Here is a 24,825-nt window from a genome sequence, read left to right as displayed (position 1 = left end):
TCCAAAATGCAATGGTACAAGATAAACATTCCCATTGCAAAGGATAAAAACAGGGGGATATAAAGGATTGGAACCAAAAGAAGTCCAAAATCCAGAAGGGCAAATGTTAAGTCTTGTAGTAGCACATCCAGTGACTGAAGCAATCTGTGGAAAATTGTCAGCTCCGAAGTGCTTGTGTGGTCCCACCCCATGGCACTTCTGGTGGTTACAGATCCCTAATTTTTCCCTTAGGCTGGCTTTGCTCCCTCCTTGCAACATTCCTTAAATGATTTACATTCCTGGCTTTTCCAAATTGCTGGGGTTTCTATGGCTTCAGACTCAGCTTCACATACTTCTCACTCTGGACATACTGCCAGGCCTTCTGAAATTGGGTGGAAACCTTTTTAACCTCAGAACTTGTGCATTTTGTATGTACCTAAAGCCAGTGCCATGAGGATGATGCTGAGGTCTGCTGCAAGTTGGAGAAATAGCCAAGCTTTCCACTTTCTTGGCTGTAGGGGTTGAGTGAATTGTTGAGTGCTCTGAGCCTGATTCTGAGGAAGAGATTCTCTATGCTGCTGTCATTCTGGAACCTGGTGCAGCCACCACCACCATTCTGGAACATGGTGCTCTGTATCTTCCTCCTCTAAGAAAAGCCATTCACTTTTGCAGTTTTGAGGCTGCAAAGTGTGGAGACACACTGCCTCTTCCCATGATGCTTGCCAGCCATCTTTTTTATTTTTGTTTTTGTTTCTTCTCAGCAATCAAGATCTCAGCTCTATCTTTACAGTCCACAACTTTGCTGGTGCTTCCTTTATGGCCAAATTCACAGTGTTTTAAATCATCGTGCTGGGCTTTTTGCTCTTGATTCACAGCATAAATCTGGCAATAAATCCCCACTGACAGCCATGCCACTGCCACAACATTAGACTGCCTTGAAATTTCTTTTGCCAGGTTAGTTAGTGTGCCACCCTTAATCTCCATCTCAGGCAAAGTCTCTGGATATGAGCAAAATGCAGACAAACTTTCTGCCAATCCATAATACACATCATGTGGAGTCCAACAACAAGTGTAATCCTTTCCACAGAAACCTCCCAAGTCTGGTCTCTACTAGCAGGATTTCACCAACCTTCTGGTCTTCTGAGCTCTGACCAGAATCTCCCATGCAGAACAGCCTAAGGGGTTCCAGCTCTGTACATTCAGGTGACATCGCTGAACTTTTGCAAACTCCTCCCACAGGCCATTCCCAAAGGTTTTTGAAGCACATTGTCAGCAGTATTCACAGCAACAGCTCCACTCTCAGTACCAAATTCTGTCTTATTTTTCTCTCATTGCTAGGACAAAATACCCGTCACCCAAAATGAAGGCAGGAAAGGTTTATTTAGCTCATTGCTTCTGGAGGTTTCAGATCATAATCAGTGGGCTCCAAGTCAGGGCATGGGCACAAGGGCAGTACTTCAAGGTAGCAGCCAGGAAAGCAGCCAGAACAAAATGGGGGAACAAGTCTCTTCTCCTCCCTTATATTGCACACAGCCTTCCAACAGGGCGGCTGTAGCACTCATAAAATCTCTCTGCACTCTTCTTGCACAGGCTCAGGATATTTACCATGTAAGGATCTTGCTCCCTGCTGAGTATCTCAGTTAAACTTTTAAACTTCTCACACATTGACACAATGTCTCAACTAATTCAGCTGGTGTAGCAGTTTCCAGGAGTCAGCTGTTGTCAGTACTTCTATCATCTTGGTACATACTGTGGCTCCTCCTTGTTACCACCCTCCTCAGACCTGTTCTTACCCCACTCCATGATATGGAAACCAGAAGCCTAGAAGGCTTGGACACTCAGGGGCAGGAGTTTCAGGGAGGAGGAACTGTCCCAGGTAGGGATCTCTGCAGTGCTGTGAGACTATACTGCCCTCCTCCTGCCTGGACTGAAGCACAACTTATTTATTGATTTATTGGATCACTATGTAGTCCAGACTAGCCTTGAACTCACTGCCTAGCTCCAGCTGGCCTAGAACTCATTATTCTCCTACCTCAGCCTCCCAACTGCTGGGGTTCCAGGTGTGCACCATGCCCAGCTCTTTATTTACATGTTGGGCCACATTATCATATTTTTCTGAAAACAGTAGTACCTTAGTTCACAAACTTAATTCTTTCCACAATTTGGGTAGCAAAACTGAAATGGATGAGAACAAAGTCAAACTCCTCCATAAGGCTGACATTGAACCTAGCCATGGAATTTGATTAGGTCCTGATTCAATTCAGTGTGAGACCAGAATCATGGAAAGAATTAAGTTAATTAACTGAGGCACCACTGTGTTGCTAGTGCTACAGATTTTGCTTTTTTAAAGGTTTCTGCTGAGACTTAGAAGTGGGTTTTATTACATGTTTTGACATTGGTTGTCTTCTGTTTTGAATTTTTACTTTATATATTAATTCATATACTTTCAGGGAGTGGCTTTATAATGAATTGGTTAAACTCATTTCATTTGTGCTTCTGGCACATGTTTTATGAGTATTTTGATTACTTTTCTCTCATTGCTGAGACAAAGTACCCAACATCTAAAATGAAGGAAGGAAAGGTATATTAGGCTCACAGTTTGTGGAGGTTTCAGTTCATAATCAGCTGCCTCCACTGCAGGGTGGCATGGCACAGGGGCAACACTTCAAGGCAGCAGAAGAGCAAAAGCAGGAAGAGCAAAAGTGGGAGAGAACAAGCCTCTTTTCCTCCCATAAATTGTAAGCAGGATACACCCTTAGGGTGGGTGTAGCACTCACACCATCTCCATGCATTCTTTTTGCACAGACTGAGGATGTTTGCAAAGTGAGGACCTTGGCTTCCTGCTGAGTCACTTAGTTAAGCTTCTTAAATTCTCAAGTTGACACAATGTATCAACCATTACAATGAGTAACTACCAACTGCTAATGCTTTCTTTATTAACAGAATAGGTAGTTAACACATAAGGAGGACTCCAGTAAATTAGTCCATTGCTCGTCATTTACCATTAGGCTAATTAAATGGCATTTTTACCCTAGATAGTTGGTTTTCATAATGCATGCTAATTCTTTCACCTGTTAGCCTGCTCAGGGGCCTAAGGGAGATTTCACAGGTTAGGTCCTAAGGTTAAAGAACACCTTTGTGTAAGACAACAGCAAGCAGCATGGAGCAGAGCAGAGGGCCAGAGTGAGCACTGCCTGCATCTTTATTGTACAGTTTGTTATCTCATGTTTACATTCTTGCATACTGCCATAACCAGCGCATGCATGTTTACCTGTGCTAAGTTATGCTTACATAACTGTATCTCATGTCTACCTGCTCTAGAGAAGTAGGGTCACATTCTCAAGTGTCCTTAGACATCCCTGAGCTTTGAAGCAGTCTGAGTGGTTCCCCACATCACTCTAGAAAACTGCTGTCTGCAGATCACATGAGAGCTGGTAGCATGTGACTTGGTAGACAGGCTGTGAAAGTGGGGTGCGCCCAGGGACTCTGTATTCCCGACTGTCTGCCTGACCCTCTGCACACTTGCAGGTAGGTTGTTGTGTTAGAGGGGAGCAGTCACTGGCAGGAAAGGTTGCGAGCACATAGCAGGTAGCTTCTGCACTAACAAGACCCTGCTCAGAGCTGCGGGACATGTGGACATGGCAAAACAGGTCCCTGTCATGCTACCTGCCAGTGGCTGTATGGTGCCTGATGCTTGCTAATTGCCCAACTGTCTTCTGCTCAAAGGAGGGGCTAAGACTTGGGACACCAGTGGGTAAGAAGCCAGGGTCAGAGGCAGGGGTTGTACAGGAGGAGAACAGCTTGAGTGTGGGGCCTCCTGGGAGGTGGGTGCTGGGATTCCCCAGCTGCCATGGTCCAGATGTTAGTGATTATAACTCTCTCCAGGCTCCTGGCAGAGTTCATGCATTACACTTTCCCTTTCAGAAGCTGAGGCCTTAGAGGCAGTGCTCAGGCTTCACACTCCATTGATCCCTGCCAGGCCCTTACATCTCCTCCTGAATCAGGGGACACTGAGGTCCTGGCAAGTTGTAGCCTTGATTGTGTTGTTCTGCCAGCAGGTGAGTCTGCAACCCTGGAAACAGTGCTCCACACCCCATGGTACCCCGCATGCTGAAAGCCCCAACTTTCCCAACTTTCCCTAGTTATGACCTCCTCCACTCCCTGTGCAGCAGACCCTTCAAAATCATGTCCAGGGACACATTCTTCCTGCTGTTCCTGCAGGCTGGGTTTCAGGTCTGGTAGGTGACATCTTCCCAGGCTTTGTCAGTGAGGCTGAGGCAGTGGAGGACATTCAGATGCTTCCTGCAGGGCTCTTTCAGAACCTAGGCCGCCTCTGCTGTGACATCAGAATTCCTGTGAAGGGCTTTCTTGGGCACAGCTTCTTGGAGCTACAGATCACTCGCTGGCCCGCAGCTGCAGAAGACATGTCACAAAGTGGGAAGGACTTGACTCAGCACCCACAGTGTCCTCCAAGGCCAGAGGGTGGGATGGGCCCTGTCCCTCAGAAGAAGATGCCCTTCAGGCAGTTGGCTGTCAGATATTTCTTAACAATGGGTGTGAACATCTCGTGCAGCCATTCCATGAACAATCCCCTTGTGACTCACTCTTTCACAGAGGCCCTCTATGTGACAGGCATCTGGCCTTGTTCACGTTCTGCTCCTTGAATACCGAGGGGTCCAGGAACAGTGTACCACTAGCGGCTTCATCTTCAGATTGGTGCTTGTGTTCACACACAGCTCAACAGTCACTCTGTCCTTCATGGGCGTGCTTTTGCCCTCTGTGTGCATAGGTTCTGTTTGGTATTTCTTCCAGAAGAGCCCTGATTCATCACAGTGGAACACCCGTGGAGTGACATAGCTTCCTGCATTGGTGAATTCTGCAAATTCACTCTTTCTCTCTCTGTGATCTCTCTCTCTTTTGAGACAGTGTCTCATTCTGTAGTTCAGAACATCCTTGAGGCAGGCCTCAAAAATCCCTGCAATCCTCCTGCCTCAGCCTCTCAAGTGCTGGGAGTACTGACCTGCACTACCATGCCTGGCTTTCAAAATTTTTCTGAAAGGCCTTGTCAGAACTGGAAGCTTCACCATCTCTTATCACACTGTGGATGCCACTTCTCTTGCAGAACTTACAAGACCCCTGTCTCTTGCTTTGAATTCATTACTTCTCGCAGGTGTAGAGGACTTTTCTTGCAGTAAATCGCAACAGTTTCCTGGCTTTCTCACAGATCGGAGTTTCACTGATGCTATCCCCTACCCTTTTTGTCACTCAGCCACACCAACAGAAGTTTTCCACCTCTCCCAGTACTGTGTCTTCTGCCTGGTTAACATCGTTACTCCTTTTATCCCCTCAATTTCTTTGCTGGCATCTTTATTCTTCAAAACAGTGGAGACTGTGGACCTCGCTATCTTGTACGCTGAGAACAGATCGGTCACACGAGGGCCACGATTGTGCTGTGCTGCTCTTTCCTTCTTCAATTTGATGGTTATTTTCCTAAAGCCTTCTTCTTACCATTCTTGCTCTACATGTTCTTGTCACCTTCGTTAAGATGCCACACTTTGTTTTTATCCCCCTGCTGGCTCTGCACTTTCTCTGGAACCCTGCTGGAGTGAGCAACACTGCACAGCACTGTGTGTGCTAAACGGCCCATGGAGAAGCTTCAGGGCCATGTGCTCAGGTCTGCCTGTGACCGTGATCTCCACCAGAGGAAGCTGCGACTGTGCGTCAGACCAGGGAGATGCCACCGTTGTGCCCATCACTGATGCAAAGTGGGCAAATGGAAGCAAGATTTTGCTGAAGGCTTCTGTTTGTGAACTGAGGCATTCCTGTAATTGGGTCAAATGGGATCCCGGTTAATGTGCCCTAGAATCTGAGTCCTGCGTCACATCAGCCTGTCTGGCGGTGGCCCAGGCCCCCTGTTGCCGTCCTCAGTTTCTAAGGCCCCAGTCATGCTGTGTCCTGTCTGTCCCTCAAGCTGTAATTGTGTTGTGATTTTTTTCCTGATACTGGGATTGAACCCAAGGCCTTCACACTAAGCAACCTGCCTGCTCCTTTCTTAATTTTCTTTGTACAGTTTTGAGATGATCTTACTAAGTGGTCCATGTGGGAGTCAAACCTCCAATTCTCTTGCTTCAGTCTCCCAAGTACTGGGATTCCAGGAGTGGTTACCATGCCCAGGTGGTGCTGTGACTTTGGTGTCATTTTCCTTTCTTATGCTGAATGGGTTCTCACCTGGATTAGACATGAATTAACACTCTTCCCTTCCTAACACACACACACACACACACACACACACACACACACACACACACCCCTCTGGATTTTACAGCATAAGACACTGACTCCTACTGTTGCTTTCCTGGCCAAAGCACCCTTCTCCCTGTACCTCTCCAGAGCCCTCACAGCTGGACCACTCAGGTCATGGGAGAATTTCCTGTGCTTGCCCTGCACATGGCCCCCGGTGCACAGCCAGTCACAGCAAAGCTGTGTTACTTCATCCTGCCCTTGTTGCCTTCTTCAGACCCAGAGCCTGTCTTGCCTTTCCCTTTCTCATTGTTATTTTAAAACTCCACAGTGCTTCTGTAATTTGTTTCCCTGGCTGATGATCTATTTAGGGTAGATGCAGGGTCATGTGCTGGCAGAAGAGATGGAAACAAAGTTGATGAGGGAGATTTTCCTTTCCTGGGAATCACAAAGGAGCAGAGGAAAAGCACTCCTGGCCCCCTCCTTCTTACCACCTTGAGTACAGGCATCAGAACCTGAGATAACATGCCAACCAGATGTGGTGGCTGGAGGCTGACACTGGAGATTTCAGGTTGAGCCCTACCTGGACATTTATTTTGTTTGTCTTTTTGAGACAGGGTCTCACTATGCATTTCAGGCTGGTCTTGGGCTCACTTTGTAACCCAGGCTGATCTCGAACTCACAACAATCCTCCTGCCTCAGCCTCAGGAGTGCTGGGATTACAGGCATGCACAATCACACCTGGCCAACCTCGGCAATTGAATAAGACCCTGTCTCAAAAGAAAAAAGAAAAAAAATCTGGGATGTTGGACATTATGAAGGCCCTAATTTCAACTCCCACTGTGGAAAAGAAAAGGAAAAGGAGGAGAAGGGGAAGGAAGAGGAGGAGAGAGATGGGGTGGGGAATGGACAGGAGGATGCAGAGCACCGCAGGGCGGGAAGGACTGAACTCTGGTGGCACAATTCCATCATAGACCTCACGCCAGCAACAGTCCACCTCTGGAGCTGTCCTGAGAGAAACACTGCCCAAGAACGGCCTAAACTTGAAGTTGGAGTTTGTGTCTGTTCCGACAGGTGAGAAATGACTTGTGTTTCCTTCTGGTTGAAAAATGCATTTCTCACTTGGAGAGGTCTCCTTCCAGCACGTCAGTCCGCTGCCCCTTCCTCGCATCCCTCTTTTCTGTTTTATTATTACATGCTGTTCCTCTTTTACAGAAGAGGAAATTCCAGAATAGGGATGTTAGGGACCTTGTCCCAGGCCTGTCAAGCTGGCCTTTAATCGCTATGGCCAATTTTCACTTCCTGGTTTACTGGGCCCTAAAATGCTCTTGTAATTTGGGGTGCAGGCTTGTGTTTGTTAGGAGTCTCAAATCCTGGTTAATTCAAGCAGAAAGGAATTTATGTCCGGGCTTTAGTGCAGTTTGCATAGTTCCCAAGAGTGGTGTGGGGCCCAGAAGAAGAAGCAAGCACACTGCAGATGTGAGCTCTGAAGCCTGTGCTGCTCAAGCACAAGCACGTGGTGTATCGGGTACACAGGGCCTGGCCCACGCAGCCACGGCTTCCCAAAGCCTCCTGCAGTCATGAGTGAGGCTTTGTCAGCAGTGGTTGGATCTAGAGTGTGTGATGCTAGAACTGATTCACTGGCTAATGGTAAGCTCAAGTGCACTGGGATTAAGGTGTGAGTGCTGCCCACCCTGAGTAGCCTGGATGAGATAACGAGGCAGAAAGAGGCTGTTAAGGTCCCTTGCTTGCTTGCTTTTACTGTCTTCTGTCTGCCAGGAACGTTTTCTTCTCTCTGATGCTCTCTGCCAAAACAAACTGTCTCGGAGCCAGCCAATTATGGACTGAAACCTCTACAAACTGCGAGATAAATAAACCTTTCCTCCTCTAGCTTTATGAGTCAGGTATTTTATCTCAGCAGGGAGGGAAAGGTAATGAAGACACAAGCCTAAGGTGGAGAACAAATGGATTGCAAGTCTGCAGCATCTCTGAAAAACCAGTAGTACTGGGAAGGGTGGGGTTTCTAGTGTGAGGACCACGATGGATGAAGATTCCTTACCCAGGCCAAGGGGAGAAAATGGTGGCTTTGTCTCCTAGGGGATGTAGCTTGGCATAACTGATGCCATCTTGAACCGTGCATTTAACTAGTACCTTGTATTTGACCCAGGCAAATGGAAAATTACTCAGGGTTAAGTCCCATATGAAAAGCAGAATGAGCCGTACCCACAAGAGAAAAATTAATCTGCTCAACAAAGAAGCAGGATACAGGTGTCAAACAAAACTTAATGTAAGAGTCTTGCTAAACTGTTTCTAACAGGATGGCTTTTTGTGATTCCCTGTTTAAAATCTTTGTAATTTTCCAGTTTGTGGCCACTCAGTGAGACTCAGAAATGGGTCCATGCAAGTGGTTACTGAGCTCAGCTAATTAATTCCAAATTTACTAGTTTGGCTGCTTGGATTTCTCTGTTGTTTACAAACCCACCTCAGGTGAGGTAGTTACGTCTAAAACTTCTAGGCAGCTTAGTGTTTAAGCTTATTAAGAGAGTCAGCCATTCTTAAAAAATCAAATGGTGATTTATAATAAAAATAAAGTACTGTAAAACCTTGGGTTGCAAGGAACTTGTTCTGTGAGTGTTCTGCAAGATGAGCAAACATTTCCAATAAATTTTAACTTGATGAATGAGTGATGTCTGGCAGTATGAGAAGTACATGATGTGAAAGTCACATGATCACAACCAAGCCAGGAGTGTTTTTCTTTCTCAGTCTTGCTGTGGGATAGGACATGATTGTCTTCCCAAAGCAAATGATGATGGAGATCTCATCTCAGAGGAGGAGGAGGAAGGTGGAGAAATTCCTTGCTTCAGATGACATTAGGGAGATGTGTAAAATATGGGACACAGTACAAATTCTTGTAAGAAAGCACCCCCCAAACAAAGTGTAGCAATGCAGGAGATGACTCTGTTTAATGACAATGCAAAGTCACATTTCTGGCAAAGGAGACAAAAGCAAGGGTCACTGGATAAATTCCTTATTGACGTTTCAGGAAAAGAAAAAGATTCCACTGCGCCAACAGATAGCAAGGATTCCATTAGTGACAGTGAAGGTTGTTGTGCCCAATAACCCTCCTGTCTCTTGTCTCCCTCACACCAGCCAGGAAGGTTTTCAAAATAAGTGAAGGTTAATTTATTTACTTTTCTTTGTATTTTTATTTTCTTTATTATTTTGTATTATACTATTGTAAGCATTTTTATATGAATCATTTTTAGGCTATGGAATGAATAGCCTGCGTTTCCACGATTTCCAATGGGAAAATTCACTTTGCTACAAAGAGCTTTGGATTACAAGCATGTTTCCAGAACAAATTATGCTTGCAAACCAGGGTTTCACTATGTTTCATTGACAAAATTGTTTGACCTGTTTTCAGCTTACTTAAACATTTGGAATGTGACCAAGTAAAACCTTCCTCTTACTTTTACATGAAAATATACAGAAGCAGCCTGACAGAAGATCTTTCTGTATTGCTAGGCTCCTATGAAAGATGCAGAGTCAAAGGATTGCTAGGTGTTTTGCTGAAGTCTTCTTGAACTGAAGGATCAGGAATTGCTCATTCCCTGCCCCTGCATTTGACCTCATTGTAGTTGGTGCATTTTAACGCATAAAATAATAGTCAGTGTGGCAAAGACAAATATCGCACGATTGTCTCAGTAGACACAAAAAAGGGAGTTGACAAAATCCAATATCCACTCATGATAAAAATCCTGAACAAAGTAAGAACGGAAGGTCCTTATCTCAATCTCTTAAAAGCCATATATGACAGACCAACAGCCAACATCATACTAAATGGAGAGAAGCTGAATGCTTTCCCTCTAAAATCAGAACCAGGAAAGGATGTCCTTTATCATCACTCTTGATCAATACAGTTCTCAACATATTAGCCATAATGTTAAGAAAAATAAAAAGAAAAGGGATCTATATGTAGGGAAGGAAGGAGTTAAATTATCACATTTTTTTGCATATGACATGATGCTCTATGGAGAAGATCCCAAAATTTCACCAAAAGACTCCTAGGAGTAATATCCAAATTTGGTAGCATAAAAGGATACAAAGTCAACCCTCAAAATCAGCAGCATTGCTGCACCTCAGAACAAACTCACTGAGAGGGAATTAGGGAACAAGATCCTTCATAGTAGATCAAGAAAAGTGACATACTCAGGAATTAACCTAAACAAGGCAGTAAAAGACATCTACAATGAAAATTATAGTACTTTGAAAAGGAGATCAAAGAGGCCATCAGAAAATGGAAAGATGTCAGAAAAAGGAAAGATGTGCCTGTTCCTGGATAGGCAGAACCAGTACAGTGAAAATGGCCATGTTTCCAAAGTGGGTGTATAGATTTAATGCAATCCGTATCAAAACACCAGTAACATTCGTAACACAACTGGAGAAAGCAACTCTCCAGTTCATATGGAATCAGAGAGACCCTGAAGAACAAAAGTAATTCTGGGCAACAAGGGCAAGGCAGGGGCATCACAATTCTGGACTTTAAGTTTTACCACAAAGCTACAGTGGTAACAACAGCATGGTGTGGTCAAAACACAGACCCTGTGAATTAATGAAACAGAATAAAGGTTGCAGAGACAACCCCTGGTACATTTGGCCTTCTGATCTTTGACAAAGGGCCCAAAAATGTGTCCTGGGGGAAGACAGCCTCTGTAACCAGTGGTGCTGGGAAAACCGACTGTCCCCACGCCAAAGGATCAACCTAGACTCACATTCCATATCTCTTACCATGCACTAAACTAAAATCTAAACAGATCGAAGATCTAAACATTAGAACAGAAATAATTTGTTGGAAGATGAAATAGGTAAAACTTTCTTTCTTCTTTCCTTTCTTTCTTTCTTTGAGACAGGGTCTCACCATGTAGTGCAGGCTGGCCTTGAAATTGCTATAGCCCAGGCTGGCCTTGAACTTATAGTGATCCTCCTGCCTCAGCCTCCTGAGTGCTAGATTTCAGGCGTGCACCACCATCCCTGGCTCTCAAGGTTTTGATGCCACTGTTGAATCTGGACTGACTCTCAGCTCCAGAGTGAGACCAGCGGCCTACCCACAGGACATTCATGTCTCCCAAGTGAGCTGACCTAGATCCTGTGTGAGTGAATGTAACAACACACTCACCTTTTCTTTTCTGTCTTTATAGGTTTGTGTGCATTGCAGGAGTTGGAGCTGAATGCAGGCACTGTGTACTGATTGACGGGGAAAGATGGCCCCAAAGTGAGGAGAGGGACAGAGCTAACTAAGCACAGAGGAGACCAATGCCAAATGGCTTGGGGTCAAGGGCACCCTACTGACCAAGCACCACACAGGGAAGGGCTGACTGAGCCAAAGCAGCTGAGCACAGAGGGCCAGTGGGCCGCACTTGCTCCCTGCCTGGTTTTGTGTCTATTTGTCTTGTTTTGTTTGCAGTACTGGGGACTGGATTGCAGAGAGAATTCGCTCAGGAGCCAGTGCGGAGCAAGGATCCACTCCCGACAATGGCCAGCAGGTGACAGCATTTGCCGCAGATGAAGCTTTGCAGAAAGACCAGATGGCATGGTTTGGTTTGGGGGGCGGGGGTTGTTGTTTGCTTGTTAGTGTTTTGTTGTTGGTTTGTTTAGTTGTTGTTGTTCATCTGTTTAGTTTGATTTGATTTAGTTTGGTTCGGAGACAGGGTCTCACTATGTAGTTCACGCTGGCCTTGAACTCACTGTGCAGCCCAAACTGTACTGGAATTTAGAGATCTCCCTGCCTCAGCCTCCTGCGTGCTGATTACAGGTGTGTGCCACCATGTCCAGTGAGTCACTGACTGCGCATATGTGTATCAGTGAGCAGCCACATGGTAGTTTGAACCACCTGTCTTGTTGGTTAGATGAAGACTTTAGCTTCTGTCCTGTGGATGCTGGAGCCCCCCAGGGGCACGAAGGTCACTAGGCAGTGGGGGCATCAGCAAGATTCTAGAAGGGGGATACTTGGGTTGAATGAAGTTTCTGTTTTTAGTTGTTTGAGGAATTTCAATACAGGTGTGCACAATGGTTGTACTAGTTTACATTCTATCAACATTGTAGAAGGCTCTTTTTTCTCTGAATCCTAGTTAACACTTATTACTTGATTTCTTGATGGTAACACAGAATCTCAGTGTTGATTCTTTCTCAATTTTTGTCTGTGATTTCTTAAGAAATTTTGATAGTGGTGGTTTGATAGTGGTAAAAGAAATTTTAAAAATCTCATTGCCTGACCCTGGATGGAGGATGGTACTGTCACATCCAGTCTGCTCATATGCAGTTATCCTTGACACGCCACACACTCAGACCAGCTGTGACTTGTAAGATAGATATAGCTCAGTCCAAAAGTGAACCCTGCTATGCTAACTTGTTTTAAGGACTCACCACCCATTGACAGACTAGCTCAGTAAAAAATGATTGAGTTTACTTGCTTACCCAAGCCCCTGACCTTCCTGCTGTGTAACTGGAAACCCCTTTTAGCCTTGAAAAATTCTGCCTGACATCATATGACCCAGTCTATGTAACCAATTATACTTGCTATCAGCCTTTTGTACTTCCTGCTTGAAACTTGTAGAAGTGTCTGTCTAACCCCAAATTAGGGCTGATGATGTGGAACTCAGTTCCCCAAGCCTGCTGGCATAAATAAAGCTGATGCTTCCCAAGTGCCTTGGTGCTGTGTGTGTTCCATCCAGTTTGGTCCTGATTTTTGGCAACAGTAAAGACACAGGCAGCAATAATATAAATCTAATGAATCAAGCTCAAATGTCATTTATTTGTTTATCCCAGTCTTGAAGAGGCTTAATGTCCAGAACATTACTTTGGTAAAGGTTCTAAATAAGACATTTTAACTATGATCAATTAAATCTAATTTTTTAGCTTCATAATTATCCTTCAGTCACATTTAATTGTACACAGGTGCTCACTGGTGCATCTGTAAGCAGGCATGGGTCCAGAGATGGGTGAGTGGCCTGGACAACACTTCACTTGATGTTTCATGTACACATTTATGTAATGCAGAGTCAATGTAGTCTTTATCTCTTAATAATAATACTAATATCTATTTTGTTGCAGAAATATCTCTTAGAACCCTGCTTCTATGCAATATGCTAAATTCCGTTTGAAATTTTATAAATAAAAATCTTTTGTTCAAGTGATTCATGATCAATTTAACAAGGACTGAGATTTCAAAATACTCTTATGACTATATAAATATGCACAGTAACATCTCAACTTGCTCAAGTAATTTTATTTCAATTTCTTTTCATTTTCACTAAAGAAACACCCTTCTTAACATAAGCTTTCAACACTCAGTTCTGGAGTTTGGATATGTTCTTATCCTGAAAATGGCTGCAGGGGTGACCAGGTAAGAAAAAAGTAGTACACAAGAGAGGACATCAAATTAAAACCTGCTGAGATCAAATTTATCAATTCAACTTCATGTGTATTTTAGCAGAGTAAAGAGAACAAGCGGAGATAGTCACAGAATTTGCTGATGATCTTGTAGCCACAAAATGATGAAGTGAAAATTTTGCTGGTCATTAGAAGAGAAATAAATATAGTGTAAACATGAAATTGCCACCAGCACATGACATACTTTTGGGGACACGATGACAGTGTAGACCAGAAGCTTGCAAATGGTTACACAGCAGTCATGAGACACTGCAAGCAGAATGAAAAGTTCACAAGTGACAGACACAAGCAAGTAAGCAAGTTGTGTGGCACAAGAACAGTAGGAGACTGCATTTGAATCCACAACAAAGTGTACCAGCATTTTGGGGCTCACAGCTGTAGAGTAGCCAAGATCAGTGAGAGAGAGGAGTCTGAGAAAAGCACATGGGTGTTTGCAGCCTGGGTCCACCTGGGTGAGGACAGTCATGCCCACGACGCCCACCAGTGAGATAATGTAGATGGGGGAACAGCACAAACAGTGCAGCCTGCAGTTCAGGACACTCTGTGATGCCCAACAGGACGAATTCTTTCATCGTTGTGAGCCTGCTGCATTTTTTCCATCTAACTTATTTGGGATAGAGACATCATCATGTTCAATAGCTTTCCTGTATCATCATCTGAGGCTTTTGTGCATGCCAGGCTAGTGTAAAAGAGACACATTCAAAAATTTCAGCTTACGTTACTTGATATGAACTCAACCTACAAATACTAACATGTGTAGGTGCAAATAGCAGAGCAGAGATAAATCAGTGTTTCTTAGGTGGGTTTGATTTTACTCACCAAAGATCATTGCCCTGGTCTAGGAATGTATTTTTTGTCACAAATAGGGGTGAATTGCTATTTGGTTTAATGATTAAAGACCAGTAACTGGCCCAAAATACTATGCTATAGTTAATTTCCAGCCCAAAATATTGGCATTTTTGAAATTGAGATATACTAATAAGATAGAAATATAAATTGAAAAGCTGTAAAAATTGAATCACAGCTAAACTTTTGTGACTTATATATATGGACTATATATTATGTTCTAAAAGTTTTCAACTATATCATTGCAATCTCATGGTATTTATACATTACTAAAATAGTAGGATGAAATAATTTGGTAATGTAAGGAGGAGAAGCTGACCCTGAAGCAGCAGTATGATGAGCTGGAGGCCGAGTACGACAGCCTCAAGCAGGAGCTGGAGCAGCTCTGCAAGGTGGGTCGCTGGCAGCTCAGGGCAGGAGGGAAGCAGGCTCAGGCCCGCAGCTCCAAGTCTTTGTTGGCCAGAGAAGCCTGGGAAGTCCATTGTGTCCTCAGGAGAGAAACTGCCCACGGAATGAAGGTGTACGCTGGGCTGGGAGTGTCCTCTGGCTGTGGGGAGCCGAGGGGAAGGGACGGTACTCCAGGGTCCAACTGGCTGGGGAGGAACAAATCGAACTTCCCCAAGCTCCTGTCATTTCCTACCCAGGTTTTAGCAGCAACACCAAGGTCCACAGAGCTGATGAGTGGGTTTGTGCCCAGGGAGCCCCAAGATGTAGGAGCAGTGTAACTGCTCAGGGTGACAGGGCACCGGTCTAAGGAGAACTCGCTGATGTCAGCCCACAAAGACTGGCAGGGTTGATTCCCCTGGCTTTAGTCATTCTTGCCGTGGAGCTGTCATGTCACACCACTTTGCTGGGCCATCTGCTTTGGGCTCACCTCTGAGCCCACCTGTAGCCCAATTCTAGCTCTAACACTAACCACATAGTAAGCATATGCCTAACTCTAGTACAGGCCCTAATGCTAACCCTAACTCTAACCCTTAGAATAAATCCAATCCTAAACCCAACATTAGCAATAGTCAAAACCCAAAAGCAGACCTACACCAAAGCTTGAGCTAGCCTTAATCATAGGCCTAATTTGAAAGATAACACGAACCTAACTATAACCCTAACCCCCGCACTACCACTATTCTGATGCCTAAATCTAACCCCACACCTAACTCAAAGACGAGCCCTGTCACCAGAAACCCAGTACTAACACTAACTATAGCTGTATACTTTCCTAACCCTAGACTAACCTTAAATTTAACCCTAACTAGTACTAATTAGAATAACCCCAAACTTAACCCTAATCCTAGCTCTAGTGCCAGCCCTAACCACAACTCCAACCACCTCTCTAACACTAACCCCACCACTAAATCTAGCTACAGCCCTAACACTAACACATTTCCCGTTTTGGAATAAACTTTCCTGTGAATAGGACTCTTTTGAATCCACTCTGTAGGGAAAGCTGGTGCTATCACATATTTTGACTTTTGTATACGGAAAGATGAACGTCACTGTGATTTTGGAGGACATGTTTGCTGAGCACTGATTGTAGGCTGATGCATGAACTTGTTTCTATAAGCACTTGTGGTTTCTTCTGTGTCCTAAGTTGTGTTGTTTCTAAGAAGAAGCCCCCTGGAATTTTACGGTGACACTAAAGATGGGTTGGGAGTGGTATCTTTAGAATTGAGAGGCAGCTCAGGAAAGCACACCTCTTGATGTGTCCCTGAAGTGTAACACAGGACACTATATCGGACACCTGGCACACGCTCTCAGGAATAATCAATCTGCTCTGCTTCCCAGATGCCATGAAGTAAGCAGCTTTGCCCTTCTGCCACGATCTATCTGCTTCAGAGCCAGCCAGACGTGGACTGAGTTTGCTGAAACCGTGAGCCAAGGAAAAGTCTCCTTCTTACATTGTGGGTGTCAGCTACTGATCTCAGTGAGCAAATACAAAGAACTGGGACTAGAGAAGTGGAGTCCGAACAGCGACTGCCTGAGACCATGAAGTTCAGATGCATTTGGGACAGTTTTGAGGGAGGGAATTGGGGATGTTAACAGCTGTGTGCTAGAGAAGCCCTGCAATGCCATAAGCAAAGCCTAGTGGGTGTTTCTGATTGGATCTCAGATGACCAGAGTGCTGGCGAACTGCAGAGAGCAGAGCCAAGTCTCAGGAGGTCTCAGGTGGGAACTTCCTGTGCATGTTACATTCTGGCCAGAGAGAACTTGTCTGCGCTCTGCACAGGTCCTGAAACTTTCATGTCTTTCTCACTTTCCACCTGTGAGACAAGATACTTGACACCCGCAGTTTAGAGGAGGAGGGGTTTGTTTGGGCTCAGACTTCTAGTCTCTGGTGGACTGGCTCCAAGGCAGAAACAGGAGGGAAGAGGGACACGGCCAAGGGAAAGGTGCTCAGGCCACAGTGGTCAGCAACCCCGTTCCCAGCAGCCTCACACCCTGACAGCACATCTACCCCCTGAACTCATCAGTGGACAAGTCCTCTGTAGAGTATGCTGCCCTTCCCATCTAATCAACTTCCAAACAGAGGAGACTTCTGAGGGGGACTTCAGGTTAAAAGGTATCACCTCCACCTTTTTCCCAAGGACTCATGTCTGTCTCATGAGAATGAATTGAGTTTCTCAGAGTCAAGTTGATATGCCACAGGCATTCCAGGGCTATGGAAGTCCTATAGCGTATTCTTATCAAAAAAACAACAAAACTAACCATTCTTATCACTAAGGAGCAGGACCACAAACTGAACCTCAAGGAAGAGGGGCAGCAGCCAGCAATAGGCTGAGCTAAATAGAAGAAACAGGCCCCCACATGCAGACAGTAGCAGAACCAGGGCATGAAATAGAAATGGTGCACTGCAGGGCAGGGCAGCGCCCTGAGTCTGTCCTTCCCCACTGGATCTCAGGCTCCAGTCCACAGCCCATTAGGACGGGATGCCTGGGGAGCCTCCACGCAGTCCCCTCATCATGCCCTAGCAGCATCCAGGTGACAAGGTAAGGAGATGCCATCCAGGCCTGCTGGACCAGCTCTGACTTGGGACCCTGCACAGCCTGATGTGCGCCCTCTGCCGGCAGCATCTGCTTCCTGCTCCTCATCTGATCCTTGCTCTTCAATCTCAGGAACCTGCTGGGCCAGGAAGCTGATGGAATCCAGTGATTCACAACCAAATGAAAATCAGCATGAATGGGATAATCACGACCAGGGTATCAGGACCCCATCCCGTTTCCTCCCTCAGTCTTTCAGAACCATAAATAAGCTTTTAAAGTTCAAACTGTGATAGGGGAAAGAAGAAAGGGAAAAAAGAAAAAATTAGAGTGAAGACAATTGCACAGCTAGCTTTGATTTGTTCCTTGAAAGCAAAGTTTTGTACTAACATTGTTTAGATGCTATAGGATGCCTACATCCTGTACTCCGAATAGCTACCTGGAAGACAACAGCATGCAGGGTATCAAGTATTGTCGCTGTCCTACTATCCTGTTCGCAAACTCAGTTTCATTTTGTCATGTTCTACTCTTAAAAATAAAAAAGATTTTAAAATTTAAAACATTTAATATTTTTATTTAAATATCTTTGTGGGGTTTTTCCTTTTTATGCAGATTAATTAACATTTTTTGATATTTTAAAGAATCCTTGGATTTATAATGTATTTATGAAGAAATAAATTTGTAGAGTTTTTCTTGCTCCTCTAGACATCAGAGCAAATAAGTCAGGAGAAGAGGGATGGAGAGGCAGGGACTGAATTGGGGAAAGAGGGCACACAGCCCCGGCCCCACTTCCCCAGGACCTGCTGGTGAAACTCTTTAGATTAGACTGGGTCCTGTGGTTTCCTCCTCCTCAGCGTGTTCCAAAGCAGAAACCACTGTACTCGGGGTGAAGGCCCAAGCCAGTCCGCTGTGCAGACTCTCACTCTCATGCAGCTGGGGTTCTGGGGGGCACCAGGCCACAGCCTCTTCAGCTGGAGGCTGCTCAGTGTGTGCAGGGCTTCCCTCTGCAGGATCTTTGGGGAGAGAGCAGCAGGCACTGAGTGTGTGCCCCTTGCCATGCCTGCCCCTGCCCATCCCTCCCAGGACCGCACTCCTCATCTGAGGCTGCAGCGTGCTTGGTGGGTGGGGATCCCACAGTGGGCTCCTCGCCACGGCTCTGTGCAGTGCCCTTAAACTCATCCTGACCGGACCTGCAATCTGTTTTCAGGATCAGAACCACCTCCTGCAGCACAAGCAGCATTATTTTACCAAAAAGACAGAGGCTCAGGGCCCACCCTGACCCAGCCTAAGGAGACATCCAGACCTACCTTCTCCTCTCCCTTCACTGGGAACAGCTGGTGTATATGTTCCTCCTCCTCCTGCTGCTGATCCTCTGCCTGCATCTCTTCCTCCTTTTCCTCTTCCTCCTCGACTCCTGCTCCTCCAGCTCCTGCTCCTCCTCCATGTCCGCTTCCTCCTCCTGCCCTTCTGGCTGCTGCTCCTCCTTTTCCTCTGCCTCTTCCTGCTCCTCTACTTGTTCATCCACCTCCTCCACTCACTGATCCTCCTCCTCCTGCTTACAACGCTCCTCCTCCTCCACCACTTCTTCCTCCTCCTCCTCCTCCTCCACTTGTTCATACTTCTCCTCTTCCTCCTGATTCTCCTGCTCTTCCTCCTCTTCCATTGGTCCATCCACCTCCTCCTTCTGTGTGTCCTCCTCCTCATAATTCCTCTTTTTAAGGACTGGCCCCTGTTTGGGGCAGATGTCAGGGTGCTCGGCTGTGCAAAGGAGAACAATAGTCACAGGTCACTTGCAGGCCTCCCCAAATCCCAAACCTTAGTGCCCCTGCTGCAGGGGCCCTGGCCCAGCTCACCAGCGGTGCTGGAATCACCACAGAGCAGCAGGCCCTGACATGGCAGCTCCTCCACACTCTCTTCAATCACTGCCTTGTCCTGCAAGGCCTGCACGAAATAGGAGGCAGAGCACAGAGTCAGGGCTCTGTGGCAACCTGTCCTGTCCACCCTTCTCAGCCGGGTGGAACAGCCTCTCCTGCACTTGCACTGTGGCCACATGGTCACCACTGCTCCTGGGTACTGAAGCCTCCTCCTTAGGTTTGCCCTGGGTCGGGATTTCCACTAGTCTATGCTCGGGCATGGCTGCCTTTGCATGATGACTGGGTGGCTGAGCCCACTGTTTCTGCACAGCGGTGGGACCTCTGTTGACAAATACCATGTGTGGAGGCAGGGTGTGATTCTGTGGGGGGAGCTATCCAGATGACAGTTGCATGGGGTACAAAGGAGCCTCCCTTCTGCCACTGGCACCTGTTGCTCCTAGGGGATGGGGTGTGACCACTGCTTCCAGAGAAGGTCCAGGGAAATGAGGGGATGGGAAAATCCAAAGTATTGGGATGTTCTAAGGGACCTCAGAGGGAGAGGCAGGGAAGGAGACCCAGGGCAGGCTCAAAGCAGAGCCCAGCTCACCTCGGCCTCTGAGCTGCCCACAGCCTCAGGAGTGGTGCTGTTGGTCTGAGGGCTCTTCGTGTCCCTTTCCTCCACATCCCCTTCATTTCCAATTGGGAGCAATCAGTCAGGAGGGTCCCCAGTAAGCCCCACAAGGGAGGCAGTGCAGTCCCGGGTCCCCTCCACCCACCTCACCAGGTCCCCCTGGCCCACCACCCTCTGGGAGAGAATGAGCAGCCCTCCGGGATCTCTTCCCCCTCCACTCTCTTTCTCAGAGTGCTCCTCAGCCCATCCAGCACTGACACCTCCACTCAGCTTCCCGGGGCAGTGCCAGATCTCTGCCCGGGGCTGATTGCTGTTTCTGCAGCCTGGAGGATTGCACCACTTCCTGTAGGTAAGGATGGACAGTGACAAGTCAGAGGCAGCCAGATCCTCCCAGGCAGGGGCCCAGCCTCAGCAGCCTCAAACACTTGGGTCTTCTTCAGGTCTTGGAAGATGTTCTCCAGGGCCTTGTTTTCTTGTTCGTGTTTCTCCTGCAGCTGCATTACTAGTTGGGAGAACTGCCATTGAAGAGCCTGCTTTTCAGAGGCCAGCTGTAACCAGGCCTCAGTGCCCTGGCACAGGGTGCCCAGCAGCTGGTCTCTCTGCAGCTGCAGCACCTGGGCCTCCTGGCTCTTCAGCACCACCTGCAGAAGACCCAGAAGTGAGGGCAGGAATCCCCTGGGGCCTCAGCACCCTGAGCTCAGAAATTTGGTAGGGGCCACTCTGAACTGCTGGCCTCCTGTTCCCAGCCTCCAGCCCTGGAACCTCTGTTCTTGAACTTGGACTTCACGCCACAGCTGTGGAGAATCAGATGGAGCCATGCAACGTGTGTTCTAAGTGGTCTCCTCTAGTCTCCAGCGTGCACACATAGTCTCACTAAGTCCAACAAGTCTCTGAAGAAAATGCTAACATCCAGTGGAAGGAATGGCAACTGAGGCTGGGGATGGGCAGCACTGAAACTGTGACCAGTGAAGCTGAGACCCAGCCCAGTGTGAAACCAAGGAGCCTCCCTCCTACCCTGTCTCCTCCTGTCTACTCCTAGGAGTAGAAGACTCAGGCTTCTGGCAGAGAAGTGACATCAGGACCTGGTTAGACCCCAGAGCCACACACCTCCAACAGTCAGAGGCCTAGAGCAAGAGACACTCCCAGAATTGCTCTGCCAGACACTGCAGGACTCTGGGGTCAGCTGTCAGCCCTGGTATAGGAGATCAGGTGTGGCCCTAGCACCTCCCCTCCCCATGGGCGGCACCTCTGTCCTAGCCCAGTCCCATGGGGCAGGAGTCACCTACCACCGCCTTGAGTTCCAAGATGTCCTCCTGCAGCTGGCCCAGCTTCAGAGTCCACTCATGGTTTCTCAGCTGCTCTGAGCTCAAGGTGGTCACTATATTGGTGTTCTCTTCTCTCTACAGAGAATGGTAATCAGTGCCACCTGCACAGGCAGACCCGAGACGCCACCTGGGTGTCTACAGTGCAGGGCAGGATGCAGAATCATCCCCTGCCTGCAGGAGATGCCCCAGCAGGGTTCTGGCTCACAGGACACTTTCATGATTGAGGGGGACAGTGGCCCAATGTGTTGTGTGGGAAGAATGCAGAGGGGTTAGTGTGCTGCTGTGCCCTCAAGGTGCTGGCAGTGAGGAGCCCAGTGAGCAGTGGACACACACCAGCCTCTGCAAGCTGTCCTGCATCTGGGCCAGCTGCCCCTTCATCACGCAGTTCTGCACTCCTAACCCCGCCACGGTGGTCTGCTGTTCCTCCAGTCGCTGCTGCGGGGTGCTCCTGTGCTGAGCCTCCTCAGCAGCCCACAGCTGGGCCTTGATCTCAACCTGAAGAAGGCGCTGCTCCTGCTGGCTGGCTGTGTTCCTCAGGGCAGGTTTTCTTCCTGGGTGGTCTTTAGCTGCCCTGAGAGGCACTCCAGCTCTGATCTCACGTGCTGCAGCTCCAACAGCAGCTGCTGCTCTGCCAAGGAGGGCCCTGCTCGGGGCTGTGGGACTGGGGCACAGGTGACAAAGGAGGCAGCCATAAGGGTCCGGGCCTCTGGGCCCTGAACAAGCTCCTCAGTCTCAGCCCCCACTGCAGGCTCCTTGCTTGGGCCTTGGCTTCCTCATGACTGATTCGTCATGCCCACAGCATGGCCAGGCCTAAAACCAATTCCCTATATGGACCCTGGGTGTGGGTTGGCAGGGGGCACAACACTCTCTGCAAATGGGGATACTGAGGCCCAGAGGTAGGACTAAATTGCCAGCTCCTGGCACAGATGCGTTTCCCTTTGTCACTGTGCCCTTGAATCCACCCTCCTTCCTGGGGCAGTGTGAGCCCCACCCACAGCCTGGGTACCCCTCCCTCCCAGAGTCACCCTTGTGCCCACTCACCCCTGCAGTTCTTCAGTTCGCTCAACTTTACAGGAAGCTTCTCAGCCTCCCTGTCCCGCACATTCTTGAACTCATGCACCTGCCAAGGCACGGGGGACAATAGATGGAGGAAGGGACCAATGAGCTCAGACACTCCTAGCACCCTAGCATCTGTCCCATTTTCCCTCTTCGGGCCCCAAGCCGCAGTCCTCTCTTTGACACTCTCCCACTGAGCTAGAGCAGGCCCAGCCCCAGAATGCAGGATTCTCAGCACCTGACCTTGTTCTCATCTGCACCCTGACCCTCTACTGCCATTGCAGCCCCATCCTCAGCTGCCTGGCCACCCATGACTCACAGCTTCATGTGGGTGATATTCTCCTCCACTGGCAGGCTTAGGTTTTATGCTTTTTAAAAACTTACTCTTTTGTCCACTGGAGAGTGGTCAGACTTCTTCTGTTTTTGAAACTGTCTTAGCTGCAGAAAGAGGAGCAATGATACTCATGAAAGCAGTGAGCTGCTGTGTTCACATCCTCCTGCATACTATCTGTAGCGTACTATTATGCACACCACCTGCTTAACGCTGCCAACAGCCCCACAGCTCACAGTCATGATCAACTAGTCACTCAAGAAGTGAGCAGTTAATGTGGCTAGACATCAGAAAGTAAGAAATGAAAGAAAAGAGAAAGAGAACGAGTAACTTGTCACTGCGGTGTAGGCCTGTAACCCCAAACACGGGTGGTGTCGCAATAACAGGATAAAAATGAGGGAAGCTTGAGAGGATAGAAGCAGTAAAATGCCTCCTCAAATAGAAAGAATACAAAATAAAAAGCGCTGAGCATGGAGCTGTGCTCCCTGCACTTAATCCCTAGGAGTCAGGGGGAAAGAGTCAGTAACAGGCTGGGCTACAGCTCAGTAACAGAGAGCTTCCTCTGCTTTTGAATGCTGTGGGCTTAGCCATCAGTAACACACACACACACACACACACACACACACACACACACACACACACAGAGGAGAGTCAGAGGTACAGGGGACAATAAGAAAACATTTTGGGTCACTCTTAGAGACAACCCCTGGGAAAAATCCAACACACGTCGGAAATCCTGTGGCCGCCCAGAGAGACTGTCAGGCTTTTGAGGTCCCCGATGAAGTTTTTACATTGTCAGTGTCTCAGTTAAGGTGCCCAAACCTGTGACCAAAACCTCTCTGCACCCATTCCCATGTTCACAGGCCCTTCCAGACAGAAATCTGTGTCTCCACCAGAGAAACCAGCAAAGGGTTAAAGCTGCTTTAGGTACAAAGTGGGAAGATTAAGGGACAGCTGAGGGTTAGTGATGACAGTGTCCACTGGAAAGGGTCTCAAGCACATTTTATTCCCCCCTCCTTGTGCCCAGAATCTGTGTGTGCCCCCACCCTACTCTGTGCCCACACAGGGGAAGGGAAGGAGGTCCTCTGATGTAGGGCTCAGGGAGGTAAGTGTGTGGGATGAGTATGAGGCCAGAGCCAAGCCCCACGTGAGGCCTACAGGTGTGACCCTCTGGAGGTGGAGGCATCATTTGGGCTGGAAGGAGAGGGGCTGTGAGAGGACTTGAAGGGGGCACTGGAGTGCTGGGGGTCCTCCCCATTTGCTTCCAGGGGGTATAGACTCTGCCAAGGAGCTGCTATCTGGGACTTGCTCTGGGTCCAGGGGCTGGGACCCTGTTCGCATTACCTTTTTCTTGGCTGCAGCCAATTTCTGCTTTCTGATTTCCTCAGGTATTCCAACACAGGGAGGGGAAAAAGGGTGGGACCACTTCATGACAATCCCTTCCATCACAGGGAAACTTCCTCCAACACCCTCCACTGAACTCCACAACCTGCCCACAAGAGGGGTAACCAGGGCGGAGCCAAACACAACACAGCGGGGCGTGGTCTCAGACCTCCCATCCCATTGGCCCAGTGGAACTGTGACGTCATAAGGGACCTAGTGAGGCCTTCTCCAGGGAGTGGTTGATGGGTGGAGTGCCATTAAAGCTGCAGACTGCTACTGTTCTAGGCCACCCCAGGGAGCTGGGACAGGAGGGGCTGGGAGGAAGGGAAACTAAAGTACCAGAAATAAAACAGAGTAAAAGCATAGAGAAAGATGTGAGGACCTCTAGTAAGGAAAATCTCATGGCACAGCTCCTTTGAAATCACATAAGAGCCAGGCATGGTGATATACACATGTAATCCCAGTGCTCCAGAGACTGAGGCAGGAGGATCGCCCTGAGTATGAGGGCAGCCTGGTTCAAGAGCCTGAACTGCTTATCAAGACCATATCTCAAAAATAAAAATAAAATAGTCACATAAAACAGACTTTGAGGCAAACAGTATTTACTCTCAAAAGGGGCCACTCTCTGTTAAAATGTGAACATCAGGCACTGATGACAAGCTTGCATTTGCCTGACCTCCTTTGTCACCTGATGAATCCTCCTTACCTGTCAAATCTAGTATGTAGCAGGATCCAGATCCTAGATCATCCCTAT

General features: G+C 47.6%; 3 protein-coding genes across 8 annotated transcripts in view; 1 reads left to right on the top strand and 2 right to left on the bottom strand.

Moving 5' to 3' along the window:
* The window catches only part of Ipo8 (importin 8), a 120,589-nt gene extending 102,537 nt beyond the window's left edge, over positions 1 to 18,052 (top strand). For all 6 annotated transcript variants that reach the window (XM_063254492.1, XM_003466785.5, XM_013149330.2 and 3 more), the window contains 2 exons: positions 11,684 to 11,762; positions 16,300 to 18,052. In XM_063254492.1, coding sequence (XP_063110562.1) covers positions 11,684 to 11,762; positions 16,300 to 16,504 — 284 coding nt within the window. In that variant the 3' untranslated portion in view covers positions 16,505 to 18,052. The remainder of the gene's footprint in view (positions 1 to 11,683; positions 11,763 to 16,299) is intronic.
* Positions 18,013 to 20,794, bottom strand: LOC134477458 (zinc finger protein 853-like). The gene is made up of 5 exons (XM_063255564.1): positions 20,696 to 20,794; positions 20,402 to 20,617; positions 20,249 to 20,319; positions 18,800 to 19,252; positions 18,013 to 18,714 (listed from the first exon to the last, which is right to left on the bottom strand). Exons 1-4 carry the CDS (start codon positions 20,792 to 20,794, stop codon positions 19,027 to 19,029), a joined length of 612 nt encoding a protein of 203 aa, XP_063111634.1. The 3' UTR covers positions 18,013 to 18,714; positions 18,800 to 19,026.
* A 466-nt stretch (positions 20,795 to 21,260) lies between these two features.
* LOC106027000 (golgin subfamily A member 6C-like) lies at positions 21,261 to 24,201 on the bottom strand. Its single transcript, XM_063254201.1, has 4 exons — positions 24,033 to 24,201; positions 22,742 to 22,795; positions 22,343 to 22,421; positions 21,261 to 21,376 (listed from the first exon to the last, which is right to left on the bottom strand). The coding sequence occupies exons 1-4, from the start codon at positions 24,132 to 24,134 to the stop codon at positions 21,318 to 21,320; spliced, it is 294 nt and encodes a 97-aa protein (XP_063110271.1). The 5' UTR covers positions 24,135 to 24,201; the 3' UTR covers positions 21,261 to 21,317.
* Positions 24,202 to 24,825: the final 624 nt, after the last annotated feature.

This window comes from Cavia porcellus, unplaced genomic scaffold (assembly GCF_034190915.1).
Source record: "Cavia porcellus strain 051 isolate PalLab524CR breed Dunkin Hartley unplaced genomic scaffold, mCavPor4.1 scaffold_8, whole genome shotgun sequence".
NCBI classification, from domain to species: Eukaryota; Metazoa; Chordata; class Mammalia; order Rodentia; family Caviidae; genus Cavia; species Cavia porcellus.
This window is presented reverse-complemented; position numbering and strand designations above follow the sequence as displayed.

Coding starts and splice junctions, on each gene's coding strand:
- LOC134477458 (XM_063255564.1), bottom strand. CDS start 20,794: ATGGCTCCATCTGATTCTCCACAGCTGTGGCGTGAAGTCCAAGTTCAA. Junction 20,320..20,401: donor AAGACCTGAAGAAGACCCAA/GTGTTTGAGGCT, acceptor CCTTACCTACAG/GAAGTGGTGCAATCCTCCAG. Junction 19,253..20,248: donor GATCTGGCACTGCCCCGGGA/AGCTGAGTGGAG, acceptor TCTCCTTTGCAC/AGCCGAGCACCCTGACATCT.
- LOC106027000 (XM_063254201.1), bottom strand. CDS start 24,134: ATGGAAGGGATTGTCATGAAGTGGTCCCACCCTTTTTCCCCTCCCTGT. Junction 22,796..24,032: donor TGGCTGCAGCCAAGAAAAAG/GTAATGCGAACA, acceptor CTCTTTCTGCAG/CTAAGACAGTTTCAAAAACA. Junction 21,377..22,342: donor CGAACTGAAGAACTGCAGGG/GTGAGTGGGCAC, acceptor CATTCTCTGTAG/AGAGAAGAGAACACCAATAT.